Here is a 21,052-nt window from a genome sequence, read left to right as displayed (position 1 = left end):
TAAATCAGAAGAGAGTGTGTAATGAGGAGGAAGTGAGAAGTGGGAAGGAGGATGAGGTATGAGGTTACAATAATTCCCAATTGATTCAGCCCCATCGCTGGCCACAGACACAGCACTCAAGTGAGTGCGGTACAATATGTTAGGGTGATGTGGCTACTGTGGTTGAATAGCTGACAGTGTGTACCAGCTTGATATGGGTATGAGGCTCACAGAGGTGCCAAGCTTGTGAGGGTGAGATGAAGCTATGAATGTGACAAATTATTCCTGATTGATAGGGAGGTTGGTAGACGAATGATGGGGATCTGGTGCAAGGATCAGTAGGTTAGGTTAGTGTTGCAGTTGAGGCGGCACGGTGGCACAGTGGTTAGCACTGCTGCCTCACGGCGCCAAGATCCCAGGTTCGATCCCGGCTCTGGGTCACTGTCCGTGTGGAGTTTGCACATTCTCCCCGTGTTTGTGTGGATTTCGCCCCCACATCCCAAAAGATGTGCAGGGTAGGTGGATTGGCCACGCCAAATTGCTCCTTAATTGGAAAAAAATGAATTGGGTACTCTAAATTTATTTTAAAAAAGTTAGTGTTGCAGTTGCTGAGATGTGGCAATTGAAGATGCATTCACTGACCGTGACCACTCATGTGAGTCCATTGAGCTTTTTGCAGCACTGCATCCAGGTCCTTGGAGTTAACGCCCGGCATTGACAGAATCAGAATCACAGAATTGTTGCAGTGCAGAAGGAGCCCATTTGGTCCATCATGTCTGTACTAGCTGTCCAAATGAGCAGCTTCCCTGACTTTTCCCTGTAGCCCTGCAAATCTTTCCTCTTCCAATAATTAGTCTTCAGCAGACAGTCGGCCAGTGCATTCCAGATCATAAACACCCGCAGTGAAAAAATGTTTTGCTAATCACCTCGAATCTGTGCCCTGTGGTTCTCAATCCTTCCACCTATGGGAACAGTTCCTCTCTATCTACTCTGTCCAGACCACTCATGATTTTGAATGCCTCCACCAAATCTCCCCTCAACTTTCTCTTCTCCAAGAGACCCACAGCTTTCCCAATCTAACAAGATAAACACTGTTGGGTCGATGCCAGTGTTGTTGCTGTGCTGGAAGAGCTTGGCTGTGTATAGAGCTTGGAACACTAGTTTTCAGTAACAGAGTTGGGATATTGCCCATAGCCTATCTTGCAGCCAGTGTGCTTCAGCCATTTCTTGATGCCATGTGTCATAAGCTGAATAGACTGAGGATAGGTTTCTCTGATGGTGGGGATCTCAGAAGGAGGATGAACACCGACAGCTATCTGCTCCCATTGCTTTCGGAGTGTGTTTCTCTCGAGGTCTTCAATCCAGCCCTTGTCATTCTTTTGTAGATGTGCCAAGTGTCTTGTCTGCTCTCTATTGTTGTAGGTGGAAGCCTGCTTTGACCTGTAGGTCAGCTCTCTCTCTCTCTCTCTTGGATATCCTGATAATCCTTGGCAACCAACCCAAGCATTTGATTCTTCGACAGGATTGGGAGGTGTGCAAGGAGTTTATTCCCATCTGGGGTTCAGGCAAGGCTAGGCCACATTGTAAGTTGTAGGTTAACAATGCTGTTTGGAAGTCTTTATTCTTTTTTCGGAGGGTGACCAGCTTCTCATTGTAGAGCAGGCGATCATCAGTGACAGTGAAGTGTTTTCGTTGTTCGAACCAAACCTTCATGGTATCATTGTTTGGTCTTTGCATGCAGCCCTCACCTCATTACAGAAAGATATCATTGCATTAGAGAGGTTGCAAAGGAGATTTACAAGGTCGTTGCCAGGACTGGAAAACTGCAGCGATGAGGAAAGATTGGATAGTCTGGGATTGTTCTCTCTGGAACAGCAGAAGCTGAGGAGAGATTTGATTGGAATGTACAAAATTGTGAGGATGGGAATGGCCTAATAACTTTAACAGGGAGATCAATGACGAGGGGGTCACAGATTTAAAATGATTGGCAGAAGGATTAAAGAAAAAAAATTTTCACTCAGAGGCTTGGGAGGGTCTGGAACTTGCTACTTGAGAGCATAGTAGCGGCAGAAACACTCAACTCATTAAAAGGTGCCTGGATATCCACCTGAAGAGCTGTAACCTGCAGGGCCATGACCAGTGGGATTAGGCTGGTGGTTAGATTTTTGGCCAGTGCAGACACGGTGGATCAAGTGGCCTCTTTATTTGCCGTAAAGGTTCTATAATTATATTTACAGCCAGCCATTCATATCCATGAACGCCCCACCTTCTCAACCCTTGCCCCTTCCTCGAGGTGTGGTGAACGTTAGGTTAAATATTTTTTTTAAATCATTCATTTACAGGATGTGGGCATCGCTGGTTAGACCAGGATTTATTGCCCATCCCTAGTTTCCCTTCAGAAGTTGGTGGTGAGTTGCCTTCTTGAACCACTACAATCCTTAAAGTGTAGGTATACCTATGCTGTTTGGGAGGGAGTTCCAGGATGTTGCCCCAGTGTCAGTGAAGGATTGGGGATATATATCCAAGTCAGTGTGGTGAGTGACTTGAAGGGGAACCTCCAGGTGGTGGTGTTCCCAGGTATCTGCTGCTCTTGTCTTTCTAGGTGGTAGTGGTCGTGGGTTTGGAAGATGCAGTCTAAGGACCCTTGGTGAGTTACTGCAGTGCATTTCGTAGATGGTACACATGGCTGCCACTGTTTGTTGGTGCTGGAGGGTTCAAATGTTTGTGGAAGGAGAAGCAATCAAGCGGCTGCTTTGTCCTGGATAGTGTCGAGCTTCTTGAGTGTTGTTGGAGCTGCACTCATCCAGGCAAGTGGAGAGTATTCCATTGCACTTCTGACTTGTGCCTTGTAGATGGTGACAAGCTTTGAGGGGGGACAGGAGGTGAGTTACTCGCCATAGGATTCCGAGCCTTTGACCTTCCCTGGTCGCCACAGTATTAATATGGCTAGTCCAGTTCAGCTTCTGATCAACGATAACCTCCAGGATGCTGATAGTCGGGGATTCAGTGATGGTAATGCCATTGAATGTGAAGGGGCGGTGGTTAGATCCTCCTTTGTAGGAGATAGTCATTGCCTGGCACTTGTGTGGCACTACCAGTCAGCTCCTTCTCTCAAAGGGAAGAGCAGCCTACGGTCCTTGGGGATGATGGCGACTTTGTTATTGAGTTTCCTTTACATTCAATGAAGTGGTTTTGAAATCTAGTCATTGTTGTCGTGTTAGAAACACAGCAGCCAATTTACACACAACAATTTCCCTGAAGAAGCAATGTGATAATGACCAGATAATTGGTTCTTCCTGATGCTGATTGAGGAATGAATAATGTCCAGTACACCAGATAGAACTCCCAATGGTTCTTCTTCAATTAGTGTCATGGAATCTTCTGCACCCACATGCGAGAGATCAGACAGGGCCTGGTGTAATGTCACGTCTCAAAGGGGGTACCTCTGACAGTGTAGCATCCCCTCCGCTATACTGTGGACGGGTACCAAGCAGATAATGGAGCTATTGTGCCTGCCTACAACAAAACCTGGACAGCAATCAGCCTTGGGCTGATGAATGGAAAGTACTTCACACAAATGTCTGGCCATTTCCAAATATATAGTGTTTCCTCCTGACATTCTATGACATTATCATTGCTGAATCGACATTGACCAAAATTCGACTGAGCCAGGCTTACAAATACCGTGCCTACAAGAGCAGACCAGAGACCCTTCCAGTTTCAGCTACCTCGCCCATTTTACCATTTTAAAGGTGACAGTGTGAAAAATATTTGGAGGTTGGCTGAGATCAAAGATAAAACTGGATAAAGTTATGTAGGATAACCGAGAATTTAACAACTGAAGCAGCCACCTGGCTGATCACTACAGAGAAGTGTTCACGATGGGGAAGGATGACGTAGGTATAAAAAATCAGTGTGGCACATTGTGATTTATTTGAACAACTTAACATTAACAGTTTTAATGGGCCTGACAGTGGATAAATCCCTGGGGCCAGATGATATATATCCTGGGTTGCTGTGGGAGGCAAGGGAGGAGATTGCAGCAGCTCTGACAAAAAAATTCAATTCTTCTCTGGCCACAGGAGAGGTGCCAAAGGATTGGAGGACAGTTAATGTGGTGCCATTACTCAAGAAGGGAAGTAGGGACAAAACAGGAAATGACAGGCTAGTGCGTTTAACTTCAGTGGTAGGGAAACTACTGGAAAAAATTATGAGGGGCAGAATTAATCTCCACTTGAAGAGGCAAGGATTAATCAAGGGTAGTCAGCATGGGTTTGTCAGTGGGAGATCATGTCTTACAAATTTGATTGTATATTTTGAGGAGGTGGCTCGGTGTGTAGATGAGGGTAGTGCGGTTGATGTTGTCTACGGAGACTTTTGTAAGGCTTTTGACAGGGTCCACATGGGAGGCTGATGAAGAAGAAAAGAGCGCACCAGATCCAGGGCAATCTGGCAAACTGGATCCAAAACTAGTGGTAGGAGGCAGAGGGTGATGGTTGAAGGTTGTTTTTGTGTCTGGAAGCCTGTGTCCAGTGGTGTTCCGCAGGGATCGGTGCTGGGTCCCTTGTTGTTTGTAATATACATTAATGATTTGGATGTGAATTTAGGAGGTATGGTAAGTTCACAGATGACACAAAAATTGGTGGTGTAGTAACTAGTGAGGAGCAAGGCCTTAGAGTACAGGACAATATAGACTGGCTGATTAGATGGGCAGAAGAGTGGCGAATGTGAAGTAATGCATTTTGGGAGGACTAACAAGGCAAGGAAATATACAATGATTGGTCCGACCAGTTGGAAGTACAGAGGATCAAAGGGATCTTGGTGTGAAGGTTCACAGATCTCTGGAATCAGCACGACAGACAGAAAGGTGGTTAAGAAAGTCTATGGGATTCATGCCTTTGTTGACTGAGGTATTGAATTTAAGAGCAGGGAGGTTATGATGGAGCTGCATAAAATGATGGTTAGGCCCCAGCTGAAATACTGTGTGCAGTTCTGGTCACCACACGATAGAAAGGAAGTGATTGCACAGGAGACGGAGCAGAGCAGTTCACCAGGATGTTGCCTGGCTGGAGAGTTTCAGCTATGAGGAGAGACTGGATAGGTTGGGACTGTTTTCCCTGGAGCAGAGAAGGCTGAGGGAGGACCTAGTTGAGGTGTATAAAATTATGAGGGACATAGATAGGGTGGTTAGGAAGATACTTTTCCCCGTACTGGAGGGGTCAATAACCAAGGGACATAGATTTAAGGTAATGGGCAGGAGGTTTGGAGGAGACGTGAGGAAAAACATTTTCACCCAGAGGGTGGTTGGAATCTGGAACTCACTGTCTGATTGGGTGGTAGAGACAGGGAGCGGGATTCTCCGCCGGGTCGGAGAATCGCTGGGTGGGGCGGCGTGAATCCCGCCCCCGCCGGCCACCGAATTCTCTGGCAACAGAGATTTGGCGGGGGTGGGAATCGTGCCACGCCGGTTGGCGGGCCCCCCCCCCCCGGCGATTTTCCGGCCTGTGATGGGCCGAAGTCCCACTGGTTCTATGCCGGTCCCGCCGGAGTAAATTGGATTAGGTCCCTTACCGGCCGGACCTGGTGGTGTGGGCGGGCTCCGGGGTCCTGGAGGGGTTGGGGGGGGTGGGTGATCTGGCCCCGCGGCGTGCCTCCACGGTGGCCTGGTCCACGATCGGGGCCCACCGATCCGCGGACGGGCCTGTGCTGTGGAGGGCACTCCTTTCCTACGCGCCGGCCATGTCAGCCTCCACCATGGCCGACGTGTAGGTGAACCACCCTCCCCCGCTCATGCGCGGGGATGACTTCAGCGGCCGCTGACACTCCTGCGCATGCGCGGACCCGCGCCGGCCGGTGGAGTCCCTTCGGCCCCGGTTGGCGTGGTGCCGAAGGCCTTCCACGCCAGCCGGCGTGGCGCCAACCACTCCGGGGCGGATCTAGCCCCTAATGGTGCGAAGGATTCCTCACCTTTTGGGCGGGCCGACGGCGGAGTAGTTCACGCCACTCCGTCCCGCCGGGACCCTCCGCCCTGCCGGGTATGGGAGAATTCCGCCCAGGAACCCTCCCAACTTTTAAGAAGTATTTAGATGAGCTCTTGAAATGCCAGAGCAAATAAGGCTATGGACCAAGTGCTGGAAAATGGGATGAGAATAGTTAGGTGCTTGATGGGCGGCACAGACGGGATGGGCTGAAGGGCCTCTTTCCGTGCTGTAAAATTCTATGGGTGCTTTTCGACAGCCACGCTGCACTGGAAAAGCAACTCGCCGTGGCGCAGCGTTGCCGTTGAAGACCGCGAGGTCCCACTCCGAGATCTATCCAGATTGCTAGGGTGGTACTGCCAAGATGCGTTTTTTGCACGATTGGACAGGAATTGCCCCGGTGTGAGTGTTGGAGGGGGGGGGGGATTGCGTTCATGCTGGTGGGCAGGTCATGGATTTTTTGGGGGGCCTCAGAGATCGGGACGCCTTTTCTCATCGTGGTTTTCAAATCTCTCTATGACCACACCCATCCCTATCTCTGTGATCTGCAGCCCCGCTACCCTCTGAAATCTCTGTGCTCATCTCATTCCGGCCCCGTGAGTCTCCCTGATTTTAATCCATCCACCATTGGTGGCCGTGACTTCAGCTACCAGGCCCCAAACTCTGGAATTCCCTCCCTGAACCTTTCGACCTCTCCCTTCCTTTGTCCGTTTTCTCTTTCGTTTTTCCCTGGGGCGTGTCAAATTTAGTTTGCTAATGTTCCTGTGACACAATTTGGGATGTTTTCCTGTGCAAGTTGTTTTTGTTGCTAAAATATCAACTATTATGTATGAACGCCATGTAAATATTGGCACAGCATAAACCCAAGGGAAACCGTGCCGGGATCTAATAAGATTGAATAGTTTTTTTAACAAAAGTTTTTTTTTTCCATCTCTCCAGGTGCTTTACTTATTTTGGGTGGTCTAATGTTAAACCTAATTGCCACGAGTATGCTGCTGAGGCCAATTTACCTCCAGGAACAACAATCTACACACTCCCAACCACCCTGTAATAATAAAACGCTCAAATGTCCACATGGCAATCTGTTTCTGAATGGGGCAATGAAGCAAAGTACTGTGGAGAACCACTCCGAAGGCTGTTTAATCGCTGCCAATCCCATCGTGGGTCACGCTGCAATTAGCCACCTTGACCTTCCCACCAATGCTGACAGCTGCATCCTGAGGGATGAGAATCTGAGCGCCAACCCCTCCCGGGTGGAGACGGAATCCAGTATTACGCACGAGAGCAAAGCATTCCTGGACAAAGTAACTTTCCGAACGGCTCATAAAGAGACTGTTGGGTTTTCGAGCAGGAACAAGGGATTGCAGAGCCTTCCTGCGAAGGAGAAACTTCTCGACTTCTCACTGTTACAAGATCCTTTCTTTTGTATTTACACGTCCTCAGTGGTGTTCAGTCAGTTAGCATACTTCATTCCCTACTTTCATCTATCAGCAAGGGCCAAGACTTTGAATATTGATGCCATGGATGCGTCCTTCATCATTTCTGTTGCAGGTGAGCTCGGGTCGAAAGGTATTATCTCAGTGTTTGCAATTTGTTTGAGATTTGCTTTCCAAAGAGAACTTCTCTTGGTTATTGCTGAGAAAAGAGACTTGTTGAAGTTTTCCGGCCTGCACTAATCAGGACACTTTGCAAGAATGCCATTATAAGGGGAAAACAAAAAATTAATACTGTATGATAAGGGAAAGCTGATTGGTTGTCACTCTTGTAGAGGCATTGCCATGGAGAATGCACCAGTTGATGGTGATCGACAACTGCCAAGCACTGTTTGAAATTTAAGCCGGGCAACTTGACCCTGAGTGGTCAAGGCATTGTCCTGGGGAATGAACCAGCAAATGGCTGTCACTTATTTTGTCCAGGTGAAAGAGGTGCAATGTGTGAACATGTTCTTTCTGTCTGAAAAGCACAGGGCCCTGCCTATTAATATATGTAACTTCTAGCCAACAAATGCACCACACTGTGAGCCTGACTGACAATCTTAAATTGGTTCTCAGCGCTATTCTTAACACACTAAAAATGCATCAGCAGTGAAAACTTTCTTTTTTTATCATGCGACATCCTTCAGGTTTCCATCCATCCAAACACGATTTCTCAATTGATGCTGTCTTCTCAGAGTGAATTGAGTGATTGCCAAATTCCAGTATACAGCAGAGTTTACACTGCAGGAAACTACATGCATGATTTAGCACAACGCAATGCCTATGCGGATTCTGTTCTTGCTTCATTCTGGGAGTTGATCTCGGAGGGGGTTAGGCAGAAAGAAGGCAGCACCCCACCTCTGCCCCAACATGCTCAAGGCATAGATACAAGGAGTGTGTGGTATCCAGAAAGCATATTAGCTTTGCCTCTCTAGCATAGGAGGCTATCCTAAGGATATCGGTGTGGCAGATCACTGCATTCCATCCCGTGTAGGAAGAGGCTGAATGATCTAATCCATTCCAATAGGGTAAGTTATCCTTTGACTCTCTTCAGTATCAAACTCTTATCGTGGCCATCATGTAATCAATGGTCTAATCTCTTCAGGGATCTCGCACAGTTATTATCATCACTGATTGTCTCACAGAAACGTTTACATCACCACTATTTCACCTCTCATGCTGCTTACCCTCCATCCTCAGCCCCACACACAGGGACATGTATGTATCTCAGCCTCTGCTCCATCCCTTCTCATCACATGCCTTCCTTTTATCTTCGTCCAGGGCAAGTTTGCCTACAACAGGTGGGAAGATCCCAGATCAGGAGAGGGACAGATAACATTATTTCCTTCACTCAGTCCGGGAAGGATGGGACCAATACTCTCAGGGGATGGGGAGATCGGATTGCCTCAGCAACCTAGTACGGAACACAGCGACATGAGTTCATTACATCCTGACATTCACAGCAAGTGATACACACTTGTGTAATCCTCCTGCTGATCAACTTAAACTCTTTTCTGTATCTTGTAGGCATCAGGAGGTAAAGGCCCACACAGCTGGCCAACATAAGCTCCAGCCTCCAGACCATATTGGATGAGGAAGTTGAGTAAGACGTGTCACTGTACTCAGCTGCACTCTCCATCACCGAGACGCACACCTCGGTGGAGCTTTGTTCAGTAGCTTCCCTGTAGCAGTCAGAGGGAGGGGCAGCCCAGGTATCAGAGGCAGGGGCAGCCCAGGTGTCAGAGGGACGGGCAGCCCAGGTATCAGAGGCAGGGGCAGCCCAGGTGTCAGGCAGGGGCAGCCCAGGTGTCAGAGGGAGGGGCGGCCCAGGTGTCAGAGGGAGGGGCAGCCCAGGTATCAGAGGCAGGGGCAGCCCAGGTGTCAGAGGCAGGGGCAGCCCAGGTGTCAGGCAGGGGCAGCCCAGGTGTCAGAGGCAGGGGCAGCCCAGGTGTCAGGCAGGGGCAGCCCAGGTGTCAGGCAGGGGCAGCCCAGGTGTCAGAGGCAGGGGCAGCCCAGGTGTCAGAGGGAGGGGCAGCCCAGGTGTCAGAGGCAGGGGCAGCCCAGGTATCAGAGGCAGGGGCAGCCCAGGTGTCAGGCAGGGGCAGCCCAGGTGTCAGAGGGAGGGGCGGCCCAGGTGTCAGAGGGAGGGGCAGCCCAGGTATCAGAGGCAGGGGCAGCCCAGGTGTCAGAGGCAGGGGCAGCCCAGGTGTCAGGCAGGGGCAGCCCAGGTGTCAGAGGCAGGGGCAGCCCAGGTGTCAGGCAGGGGCAGCCCAGGTGTCAGGCAGGGGCAGCCCAGGTGTCAGAGGCAGGGGCAGCCCAGGTGTCAGAGGGAGGGGCAGCCCAGGTGTCAGAGGCAGGGGCAGCCCAGGTGTCAGGCAGGGGCAGCCCAGGTGTCAGAGGCAGGGGCAGCCCAGGTATCAGAGGCAGGGGCAGCCCAGGTATCAGAGGCAGGGGCAGCCCAGGTGTCAGGCAGGGGCAGCCCAGGTGTCAGAGGCAGGGGCAGCCCAGGTATCAGAGGCAGGGGCAGCCCAGGTATCAGAGGCAGGGGCAGCCCAGGTCTCAGGCAGGAGCAGCCCAGGTGTCAGAGGGCGGGGCAGCCCAGGTATCAGAGGCAGGGGCAGCCCAGGTATCAGAGGCAGGGGCAGCCCAGGTGTCAGAGGCAGGGGCATCCCAGGTGTCAGAGGCAGCCCTGGTCTCTGGGACTCGGAGGCCAGCCATCTGTTTCCTCCGAGTCAGGTAATGAACGTCTGCGAGCAGCCGCCAACTCAGTGCTGGAGATATGACAACAGGTGGCAGAACATCAGACAGATTTGGCAGTCATTCAGCAGACTGGAGCACATGATGGAGGAGTCCGTCAGCATTCTTTCTAATGTCATGGCTTCGACATGCGAGTGTATTGAGGCCTTCATGGGAAGGTTGGCAACCAACATGAAGACCTTTGTCCAGCAGGTTTTTCTGGATTTACGCTCGGCCCTGGACTCTATGCCCACATACACTGGTGGGCACCATTAATGTGTGGGCACCTTGACCTCCCTTCAGATGCCCCCTCTCCTCAAGGAGTCAGGTAGGGGCACTTGGGAACCCACAGGGTGGATGTGTGTCAGTCGGATACCCAAGGGGCATCTACACAAGACACTCCAAGGGCGTGCAACCACTCTGAATGCCTTCTGCCTGTGACCTCATCCATAGCAGCTGGTCAGACCGAGGAGGGTGCATCATCCCCTGAGCAGGACACCCTGATCAAACCGGAGCCCTCCAGGCCTCGGGCCATCAGAGGACATCTGCCAAGGTCATCAGAGGCATCCGGAGTAGCAATCAGCAGCTGTCTCTGGCCTTACTGTGGATGTCGAGGCAACACCCAAATGTAGTGACAGGGTTAGGAAAGATAAATATCGAAGCCATTTTACGGTCATCAGTGTGCAACCAATGTAAAATGATTGCATTGTATTTGTTCCATGAATGAGATGTTTATGTGAATGTCTTCGCCAATGGAAGGTGTTGTGATTTTGTACATTTTAATCTTCTTATTTTGAGGTTTAGCCATCCTTCCACTCAGTGATAGACTACCGCGGTGTGGTTACCATTCATCCAACGTCAACCTCACTGAAGATTATTTTCTCACCCTTGTGGAATATCAGGGAGATGTGTTCAAATCTTTACTGGAAGTGCATGACTAAAGCCCTTGTAACTCTTCTTCTTCAATACACACATTGTGAGGGCAGCTCAAGTAGTCTTGTGGAATTAGCAGCTGGTATGTCTCCAAAGGACGAGACCTGGATTGGAGGATGAAATCTCCAACCATGCCCTTATCTCACTGGCCATGGGAGTGTCTCATTAATGTGGTGATGACTGCATCAAGTGAGTTTGAGTTGAGTTTCACGTCCAGAGCGAGCACATATAGGTGCACTGCGGATCTGCTTGGTGATCATGGTCCGGTCAATCATAAGGCTGGGAGGAGCAAGTCTGAATGCTGAACCTGCTCTTGATATGACTAGTTGCACATCCCTTTCAGTGCTGTGCAATGGCTCAGCCCAGTGTGAATACTGTTGCATAGTTGTATCATTCTAGACTGTGGAAGCATTCACCGTGAGCAGACCAGCCCTACACTCTGAGCAATGTGCTGTTCCACTGGCATCATAATGAGACTGGCGCAGTGCTGTGGCATTTTAGATAGAACATTTTAAGTTCGTAAAATATTCCACGTTGTTCGACAAGACCGATTGCACCTGAAAGTTCCCCTCCAAGTCACTCACCACCCCCGACTTGGAAATATATCACCATTTCATCACTGTCCTGGAATTCTCTCCCTAACAGCACTGTGGGTGTACCTACCCCTCAGGGGACGGCAGCAGTTCAACTAGGCAGCTCACCACCACCTTCTCGAGGCAAATTGGGGATGGGTAATAAATGTTGGTCAGGCGAATGACATCCACATCTGGGAAATGAATTATTTAAAAGTATCAAATGGAAAGAAAGTGTGTCCAATTCTGAAGGTGGCGGGTCAGAAGATGAGGCATAAAATAATGAACAGCAAAGAATGACTAAAAGAATAATACAGAGGAAGAAATTAGGTTGCAAGAGAAAACTAACGAGAAATATGAGAATAGATGGTAAGGGTATCTAAAGAGGAAAAGAGTAACCAAGGTGAGCATGAATCTGAGGAATTATTTTTTTAACTTTATCATGCGATGTGTCGCTGGCAAGGCCGGTATTTGCTGCCAATCCGTTGAGCTCAATTGTTTGCTAGGCCACTGCAGAGAGCAATTAAGAGTCAACCACATTGTCATGGGTCTGGAGTCATATGTGGGTCAGACCAGGTAAACAAGACATATTTCCTTCCCTAAAGGACATTAATGAACCAGATGATTTTTTTACAACAATCGATGATGGTTCACAGTCACCCTTAGTGAGAGGGTTCCAATTCCAGATTTGATTAATTCATCATAAATTCTACCAGCTATGGTGGTGGTATTTGAACCTGTGACCCAGAGCAGTGGCACTTCCATTTACTCCCTCATTAATGATGGAAAATAAGAAAATGGCGGATGAACCGAACACACGTTTTGCATCTGGCTTCACTGCAAAGGGTACAAATAACATGCCGAAGGCTGTGAATCAAGAGGTGAAGGGGAGGAACTTAAAACAATTACAACCACCAGGGAAATGATATTGAGGAAATTGTTAGGATTAAAGGTCGACAAGTCCCCAGGTCCTAACGGCTGCTGAGATGCGAGATTAATTGGTTTTAATTTTCCCAATTCCCATCAGATTGGAAAATAGTGAATGTAACTCCTCTATTCAAGAAAGGAAGGAGACTGAATGCAGGAAACTACAGATCAATTAACTCAACATCTATCATAGAGAAATTACTGGGATATAGTATTAAGGAGGCTAGAATGGGGCATTTCAAAAACAGGTTTTGTGAATGGGAAGTCAAAGAACAGTGCAGCAGAGGAACAAGTTCTTTGGCCCTCCAAGCCTGGGTCAATCATGATGCCTGTCCAAACTAAAACCTTCTGCACTTTGGAGTCCATATCCCTCTATTCTCATCCAAATCATGTATTCGTAAAGATGCCTCTTAAACTCTATCTTATCTGCTTCCACCACTTTCCTTGGCAGCGTGTTCTAGGAACTCACCACCCTCTGTAAAACAAAAACTTGCCTTGCACATCTCCTCTTTCCCCCTCGCATCTTAAAACTATGTCTCCATGTAATTGACTTTTCCACCCTGGGAAAAGCGTCCAAATATCTGTCCATGCCATTCAAATTTTGTAAACCTCTATTAGGTCACCCATCAACCTTTGTCATTTCAGTGAAAACAATCCGAGTTTATCCAACCTCTCCTCATAGCCAATACCCTCCAGACCAGGCAACATCCTGGTAAACCACTTCTGTACCCTCCAAAGCAGCCACATCCTTCTGGTGGTGTGACCAGAATTGTATGCAATATTCCAAATGTGACCTACCTAAGGTTCTGTACGGCTGCAGCATTACTTGCCAATTTTCATACTCAATGGCGACTGATCATTATGCCTTCTTGACAACATTATCCACCTGCATTGCCACTTTCAGTGATCTGTGGACCTGTACGCCCAGATCTCCCTGTCTGTCAATACGGCTAAGGGTTCTGCCATTAACTGTATAATTTCCACCTGTATTAGACCTTCCAAAATGCATTTCCTCATACTTTTCCAGATTAAACTCCATCTGCTATTTCTTTGCCCAAGTCTACAACTGATCTGGACCCTGCTGTATCCCCTGACAATCCTCATCACTATCCGTAACTCCACCAATCTTTGTCGTCCGCAACCTACTAATCAGACCAGCTACATTTTCCTCCAAATCATTTATATATACTATGAACAACAAAGGTCCCAGCTCTGATCCCTGTGGAACACCATTAGTCGCAGCCTGCCATTCAGAAAAGCACCCTTCCACCTCTCCCCTCTGTCTTCTATGGCCCAGCTCTGTACTCATCTTCCCAGCTCACCCCTGATCCCATGTGACTTCACCTTTTGTACCAGTCTGCCATGAGGTACCTCGTCAAAGGAGTTACTAAAATGCATGTAGACAACATCCACTGCCCTTCCTTTATCAATAATCTTCGTCACTTCCTCAAAAAACTTGATCAAGTTAGTGAGACATGACCTCCCCTTCACAAAACTATGTTGCCTATCGCTAATAAGTCCATTTATTTCCAAATGTGAGTAAATCCTGTCCCTAAGAGTCTTTTCCCAACATTTTCCCTACCACTGACGTAAAGCTAACTGGCCTATAATTTCCTAGATTATTCCTACTCTTCTTAAACAAGGGAACAACGTTGGCTATTCTCCAGTCCTCTGGGAACTCACCTGTAGCCAATGAGGATACAAAGATTTCTGTCAATTTTCTCCCTAGCCTCCCTCAGTATTCTTGGGTAGATCCCATCAGGCCCTGGGGATTTATCTCCCTTAATGCTTTTAAGACATCTAGCACCTTCTCCTTTTTGATATCAACATGACCCAGACTATCTACACACCCTTGCCCAGACTCATCGTCCACCAAATCCTTCTCTTTGATGAATACTTATTGAAAGTACCCATTTAGTACCTCGCCCATTTCTTCTGGCTCCATGCATAGAATCCTTCCTCTGTGCTTGAGTGGGCCAACCCTTTCCCTGGCTACTTTCTTGCTCTTAAGCTCTAAAAGTAGGGTATTGCACACTAGCTCAACAACAGCAACTCTGTACAATTGGCAATATTATTTTTAACACATAAGTAGGCATCTGTGGGGAGGAGAACTGGGTGGGAATCCTGCGAGTCAACCCAAATAACTCCCCACAAACACAGTGTAAAAAGATGTGGAAAGCTAACAAGATTCTAATGACTGTTTCACCTCTGGGAGGATAATTGGCAAACTGACCTTTGGGAGCTAAAATTCTAAACTTGCCCGCACCCCTCACGAAGAAGTCTTTCTCCAGAGGCTGAAATAAATCTCAGCTATTTGAGCTTTCACGTTCTCCTAAGAATAAACTACTTCCAGTGTTGAAAATGATGTGTTTTAACATCTTGGCACATGGGTTCAAATCCCACTATAGCAGCTGATGAAATTTGAATGCAATTAATAGACCTGCAATATAAAGCTAGTCTCCGTAACTGTGGCAACTTTCATTTTTCTCTTGTTAAAACCCTCCTGGTTCACTAATGCCCTTTAGGGAAGGAAATCTTCCGTCCTTAGCTGGTTTGGCCTACGTCTGACACGAGAACCACATCTCTGTGGTTGAGTCTGAAATGGCTTCGCAAGCCACTCAGTTGAGGTCAGTTAGGGATGGCAAATGCTGATCTTGTCAGTGATGCTCGCACCCCATGATAGAATAAAGTTTTAATACAGAAAACCAATGGTCATAGCCAATGCGGATGAAATTCAAACCTCGATTTCAAACTGGTTCCTCAGTGCCTGGGGTATGTGGAGCAGAACTCCCTTTGGAAAGAGATTGAAGAGCAACCTGAGAGAAAGGGGCCACAGGTATACTGGTGGTAGGAGCGAGTGACATTTTATCCAACAGTTGTGGTAGGCACATGATTGAAGCAGAGTGGAGGAAGCTTTAGCCAACCCCAAACTATGCTGCAACTGATCTGCGAACATTTGATACCCACAGTGGATCAAGGCCAGGCGAAGAATGGACACTGAGCATTCAGGACCCTTGGCAGCTCCTGAACACCCCTTCCCTGCCCCCAATCCATTGAGACACATGAAAACCATGTCAGTATTGATATTATAATCTGTCCACTCACCCTCACCCCTAGTGATGGTATTCTTAAATGCTGGAATGTTTTGGCCTGACTGTATGCTCTTTATCTGGATTGGGGAGTATTACTGGGAGCACCACATTTGCTCAGGCTGCCCGCCCCTTGCAATAAATCAGTCCCACACTGGGCAACAAGTGGGAGGAGTTGAGTCTGTTAGTGGAGTTCTGGATTATAGCCAGGGCTTGATTTCTGAGCTTAACAACATTAAGTGAACGAGCAGACTGGTATCCTCGGCACACTGGTGACAGGATGTGCGCTTTGGTGTGAGTTGCATTACAAACGCTTCTCCCCTTATCCTGTTGGTGCTGTACGTGTCCGGCATAAGAACAGTCACTTTGCGCTGAATGTTCGTCCACCCACTTGAGAAGAATGGCAATCACATGGCAACACAACACCAGTCGGGATTCCAGCATAGTCTGAGGCTAAGCGATTGAGCTGCTAAAAGGGTTAGAGCTAAGCTGGATCATTCCATATTATACTCTGACGTAAAATACCAACCCGGGAACAGACCCAATCCTGCTTTCACAATGGCTCTTCTGTTCTCCTGCGTGTTTATGCCTGAATTTCTCCCGATGTGAAATCTGTCGAAGCTCGAATGCAGCTTGTTTAAAATCTGTTCTTTGTAAAAAGAAGCCATTCATTTTTCTGGCCTGGCCTCAGTCCTGCTTCTCATATGGTTACCTAGCAAAATGCAAGCTTCTCCAGCTGATTTTGCATTACTTTCTCTCAGTCTCTATCCCTCGGTCATTTTGCTACTCTAGCATTCTCTCCTTGGACCGAATTCAAGTTGGGAAACTCTCCAACTCTTTTTCTTGCCTCCTCCTAAAGTCCTCAAGCTGTATTTTCCTCACAGAACTGCAGTCAGCTTCTGAAACTGCATCCCCGAGGGCAGTTTACTGAGACCGAGACAGGCCAGACTGGGCCTGGTTGGGACTGACACCGGTCAGACCATACTGGCTTGGACTGAACCAGGCCAGGTTGAGACTGACCCAAGTCAGACCATGGTGTAGTTTTTATATTTTGATAACAATAGCAGTGTGTAGATGGCTTTAGTCTCACCAGAGCCTCAGATATTATCAGTTAGGTCATTACTCATTGGGGACAGGGTAAGCGGACGGTGTGGTTTTTAATGATTACTTGGTGAATGACTGATCTGCTGGTGGGACCATTTTGTGAACCGAAAAAAGAGTCTCTGTGGTGAGTGTTTCGTGCAAAGCCCTTTCTGTGGACTTGTGGCAAGTGTTTCCTCCGGAGTAGTTTTCCCATTTCCCCTGCTGTGCGTTGTTCAGTGGCGGAGGATATTCCAGTCCTGAAGTCCATGGCATTTTGTATGGCTCGGCTGTCCCATCGCCAGGGAACCTGCCACGCGAGTGCGAGAGCTGTTTTCAGCATATTTTACATGGCGAGCGATTCTCCCAAAATGTTTCTCAGATAATTTGTGGCGGGTTTTTCAGGGAGTTTCCCGCCAGCTCTGCCGGTGAGCTCCCCACCGCTATTCAGTGACATTTAGTCACTTTTTTTGAGCCCAGGGGAGTTTCTCACCGGTTTAACCCACACATAGAATTTTTTTAAGCACTGGGGAGCTGAACTCAGAGATCGGGCCACCATTTTGAAGGGGTGCCCTGATCTCTAAGTGACCTTCTGCCCCCCTCCCCACCCACACACATCAACATTTACCCCCCCCCCCCCAAGTGACGACACTCCCGCTATGGGGTCCCTGGGGTTCCCCCATCTTCAGGCCCCCCCCCCCCCCCAGCCCCCTTGCAGCATCCCTTCTTTCTAGGACCCCCACCCATCACCCCTCAACCTCACAGAGGCTCCTACTTACCTACCCTGCCTTCAAACCCCCCTTTACCCTCATTTCATGGGCATTATCCCCCTAGCCCTTGGCAATGCCACTCTAGCACTTGGTACCCTTACCCTGACACCCAGGCAGTGCTCCTGCTGGCTTGGCAGTGCCATCTGGGCATCATGTCAGTGCTAGGGTGGCAAGGTGCCCGCATTCCAGGGAGACAGCCGGGGGCCACCCTGCACTTACCCTGACCACCCAGGGGTCTTTGTTGGCCCGGTAAACACAGCTGCCACTGTGCATTGGTCATGGAGGAGTAAAGGTTTGTGCAAGGGGTGCCAATCAAGCAGGTTGGTTTGCCTTGGATGGCGTTGAACTTCTTGAGTGTTGTTGGAGAGATATTCCATCACACTCCCAACTTGTGCCTTGTAGATAGTGGAAAGGTTTTTGTAGCGGTGGGGTGGAGGGGCGGAGGCACACAGGAGTCAGGAGGTGAGCTACTCGCCACTGACCTGCTCTTGTAGCCACAGTATTTATATGGCTAGTTCAGTTCAGTTTCTGGTCAATGATAACCCCCGGTATGTTTATTCAACAATGGTAATGCCATTGAATGTCAAGGGGTGATGGTCATTGCCTGGTGAGAATTTACTTACCACTTGTCAGCCCAAGCCTGGACATTGTGCAGGTCTTGTCGCATTTGGACATGGACTGATTCGGTATATACTTGCCTGGGTTCAATGAAGATTAAAATAGGACTACACTCTGGAGATTAAACAAATAAGATTTTATTGAAACATACAAGAATCTGCGAGGCCTTATCACGGTAGATGCGGAGTGCTGTTTCTGCTGGCTATAACTAGGGGTCATAGTCTCCGGCTAAGGGGATGGTGATTTAGGATTGAGAGGAGGAGAGATTTCATAATTTACAGGATTGTGAATCTTCGGAATTCTGCGATTGATAGATTTTTGAACTCTTAAGTGAATTCAATTGAAATGGGGAACAAGCAGGAAAGTGGAGTTGAGGTGAAGAATCAGCCAGGGTTGGATTGGATGGTGAAGCAGGATCAAGGGGCTGAATCACCACCTCCTTCTCCTATTTCTTACATTCTTCTGTAAGGCTAGTGATGTATTTGCTCCATGTTTCCCAGGATGAATTTGAAGCTGCAGCACTGCCCCTTGATAAGTATTTAATAGTAAATTGTAAAGTCACTTAGTGGAATAGAACTCACAAATAACCTGCTCGCCAAGGTTCTGCCAGGGGTCACTGCAGCCTCACTCCAAACAAAGAAATGAGCTGAATTTCAAAGATGAGATTAGAATGGCTACTCTTGACACCAAGACAGCATTAGGCTGAACCATAGAATAGTTACAGCACAGGAGGACGACATTGACGCCGCCATCATGTCTGTACTATCTCTCTGCCAAGAGCCATTCAGCAGATGCCACTCCTTTGCCTTCATCCACATGCTATACATTTTTCCATTTCAAATAATGATCCATTTCCCTTTTGAAAACTATGACTGAATATTTTTTCTTCATGGCCACAGACAATGCATTCTGAATCCCAACCACTTGCTGTGTAAAAATGTTTTTCCTCACATTATCATTGTTCCTTCTGTCAGTCACCTGAAATCTGTGCCCTCTGGTTCTTGATCTTTCCACCAATGGGAGTATGTTCCCCCTATTTATGTAGCAATAAGCTGTGCTAGTAAAATTGAAGTTAATGGGAATCAGTGAATGCTCTCCACTAGCTGATAGGTTGTTGAAGGTAATTTATTTCAGCCCAGGACATCTCCACAGACGTTCCTTTGGGTAGTGTCCTGGGCTCAACCATCTTCAGCTACTTCATCAATGACTTTGCCGCTGTCAAAAGTGGAGATGTTCACTTGATTGCACAACGCTCAGTACCATAATCTACTCTTCAGATGCTGAAGTACTCCGTTCCCATATGCAGTAAAACCTGGACAAGATTCAAGCTTGGGCTGATAAGCAGCAAGCGACATTCATTCCTCAAATGCTAGGCAATGGCTCACCAACAAAACCATAACCTTCATCAATGGACATTTCAGCAACATTCACATCCCATTAATTAATTTAAAAAATTCAAATGGAAACAAGTTCATTTAATTCTTATATTGTCTTGTCACTTCAATTGCTGCCAAATTTAAGCCAGGAATGGGGTCTGTTAGTAAATGCATGGGTCTACCGTACTGAACCAGGCAGACCCATGAAAGCTGAAACTCGCTTAGGATCCCACTTAGGAAATTGTTTTATAAAGTCTTTTTGTTGGGAAAAGATGAGACATAGCTTTGTTATCTTCAGCTGCCTGGATCCACAGCTCGGTCTCTTGGCCTTCCTTTCCCATTTTAAGATGTTCTTTAAAACCTTCCTCTCGACCAGGATGTTTGAATGTCTCTTTTTTTAGCTCGGTGTCAATTCATCATCTAATTACTCACCTTTGGACTCTTTAAAGATGATGTGTAAAGCAATTTGCTGACTGTCATTATGTAGATAGGGCTTTAAACTAAACAGTGGGGGGGGGGGGGGGGGGGGCTGTTCAGTTGCATGGAAAATTAGAATATCAGAGTTAAAGAAAAAGGTAGGAGCACAGGTTAATGATGAGGTGGTTGTTACCAGAAAATAAAAGGAAAGGACAGAACGTGCGAGTGCAATATTGTGCCAAGACAAGAGTTGGGAAATTTGATACTCGAACAAACTTTAAAAAAAAAAAATTTAGAGCACCCAATTCTTTTTTTTACAATTAAGGGGCAATTTAACGTGGTCAATTAACCTACCCTGCATATCTTTTGGGTTGTGGGGGTGAAACCCAGGCAAGGGGGCAGCACGGTAGCATTGTGGATAGCACAATCGCTTCACAGCTCCAGGGTCCCAGGTTCGATTCCGGCTTGGGTCACTGTCTGTGCGGAGTCTGCACATCCTCCCCGTGTGTGCGTGGGTTTCCTTCGGGTTCTCCGGTTTCCTCCCACAGTCCAAAGATGTGCAGGTTAGGTGGATTGGCCATGATAAATTGCCCTTAGTGTCCAAAATTGCCCTTAGTGTTGGGTGGGGTTACTGGGTTATGGGGATAGGGTGCAGTTGTTGACCTGGAGTAGGGTGCTCTTTCCAAGAGCTGGTGCAGACTCGATGGGCTGAATGGCCTCCTTCTGCACTGTTGATTCTATGAAACACGGGGAGAATGTGCAAACTCCACACGGACAGTGACCCAGAGTCGGTATGAAACCTGGGACCTCGGTGCTGTGAGGCAGCAATGCTAACCACTGCGCCACCGTGCTGCCCAATACTCAAACAAACTTAAAGGCTTTGTGTCAGAATGCACAAAGGATTCAGAACAAAATTAATGAGTTAACAGTGCAAATAGTGACAAAGGGGTATGATTTGGTGGCAATTACAGAGACATAGTTACAAGGAGACCAGGCCTAGGAGTCGAATATCCAAGGGTACTCAGTATTTTGGAAGGATAGACAGAAAGAAAAAAAAAAGAGGTGGTGTAGCTTTTCTGGTAAAAGAAGGGGTCAGTGCTGC

The 21,052-nt window shown here is 47.9% G+C and overlaps 1 protein-coding gene across 3 annotated transcripts in view; it reads left to right on the top strand.

Annotated features, from left to right (window-relative positions):
• slc16a4 (solute carrier family 16 member 4) overlaps positions 1-21,052 on the top strand; it is a 145,832-nt gene that overhangs the window by 101,631 nt on the left and 23,149 nt on the right. For all 3 annotated transcript variants that reach the window (XM_038819820.1, XM_038819817.1, XM_038819819.1), the window contains exon 7: positions 6,897-7,508. In XM_038819820.1, coding sequence (XP_038675748.1) covers positions 6,897-7,508 — 612 coding nt within the window. The remainder of the gene's footprint in view (positions 1-6,896; positions 7,509-21,052) is intronic.

The sequence above is a fragment of the Scyliorhinus canicula genome, chromosome 15 (assembly GCF_902713615.1).
Source record: "Scyliorhinus canicula chromosome 15, sScyCan1.1, whole genome shotgun sequence".
Classification (NCBI taxonomy): Eukaryota; Metazoa; Chordata; class Chondrichthyes; order Carcharhiniformes; family Scyliorhinidae; genus Scyliorhinus; species Scyliorhinus canicula.
The sequence above is the reverse complement of the archived record's forward strand: the minus strand, read 5'-3'. Positions and strand labels throughout refer to the sequence as shown.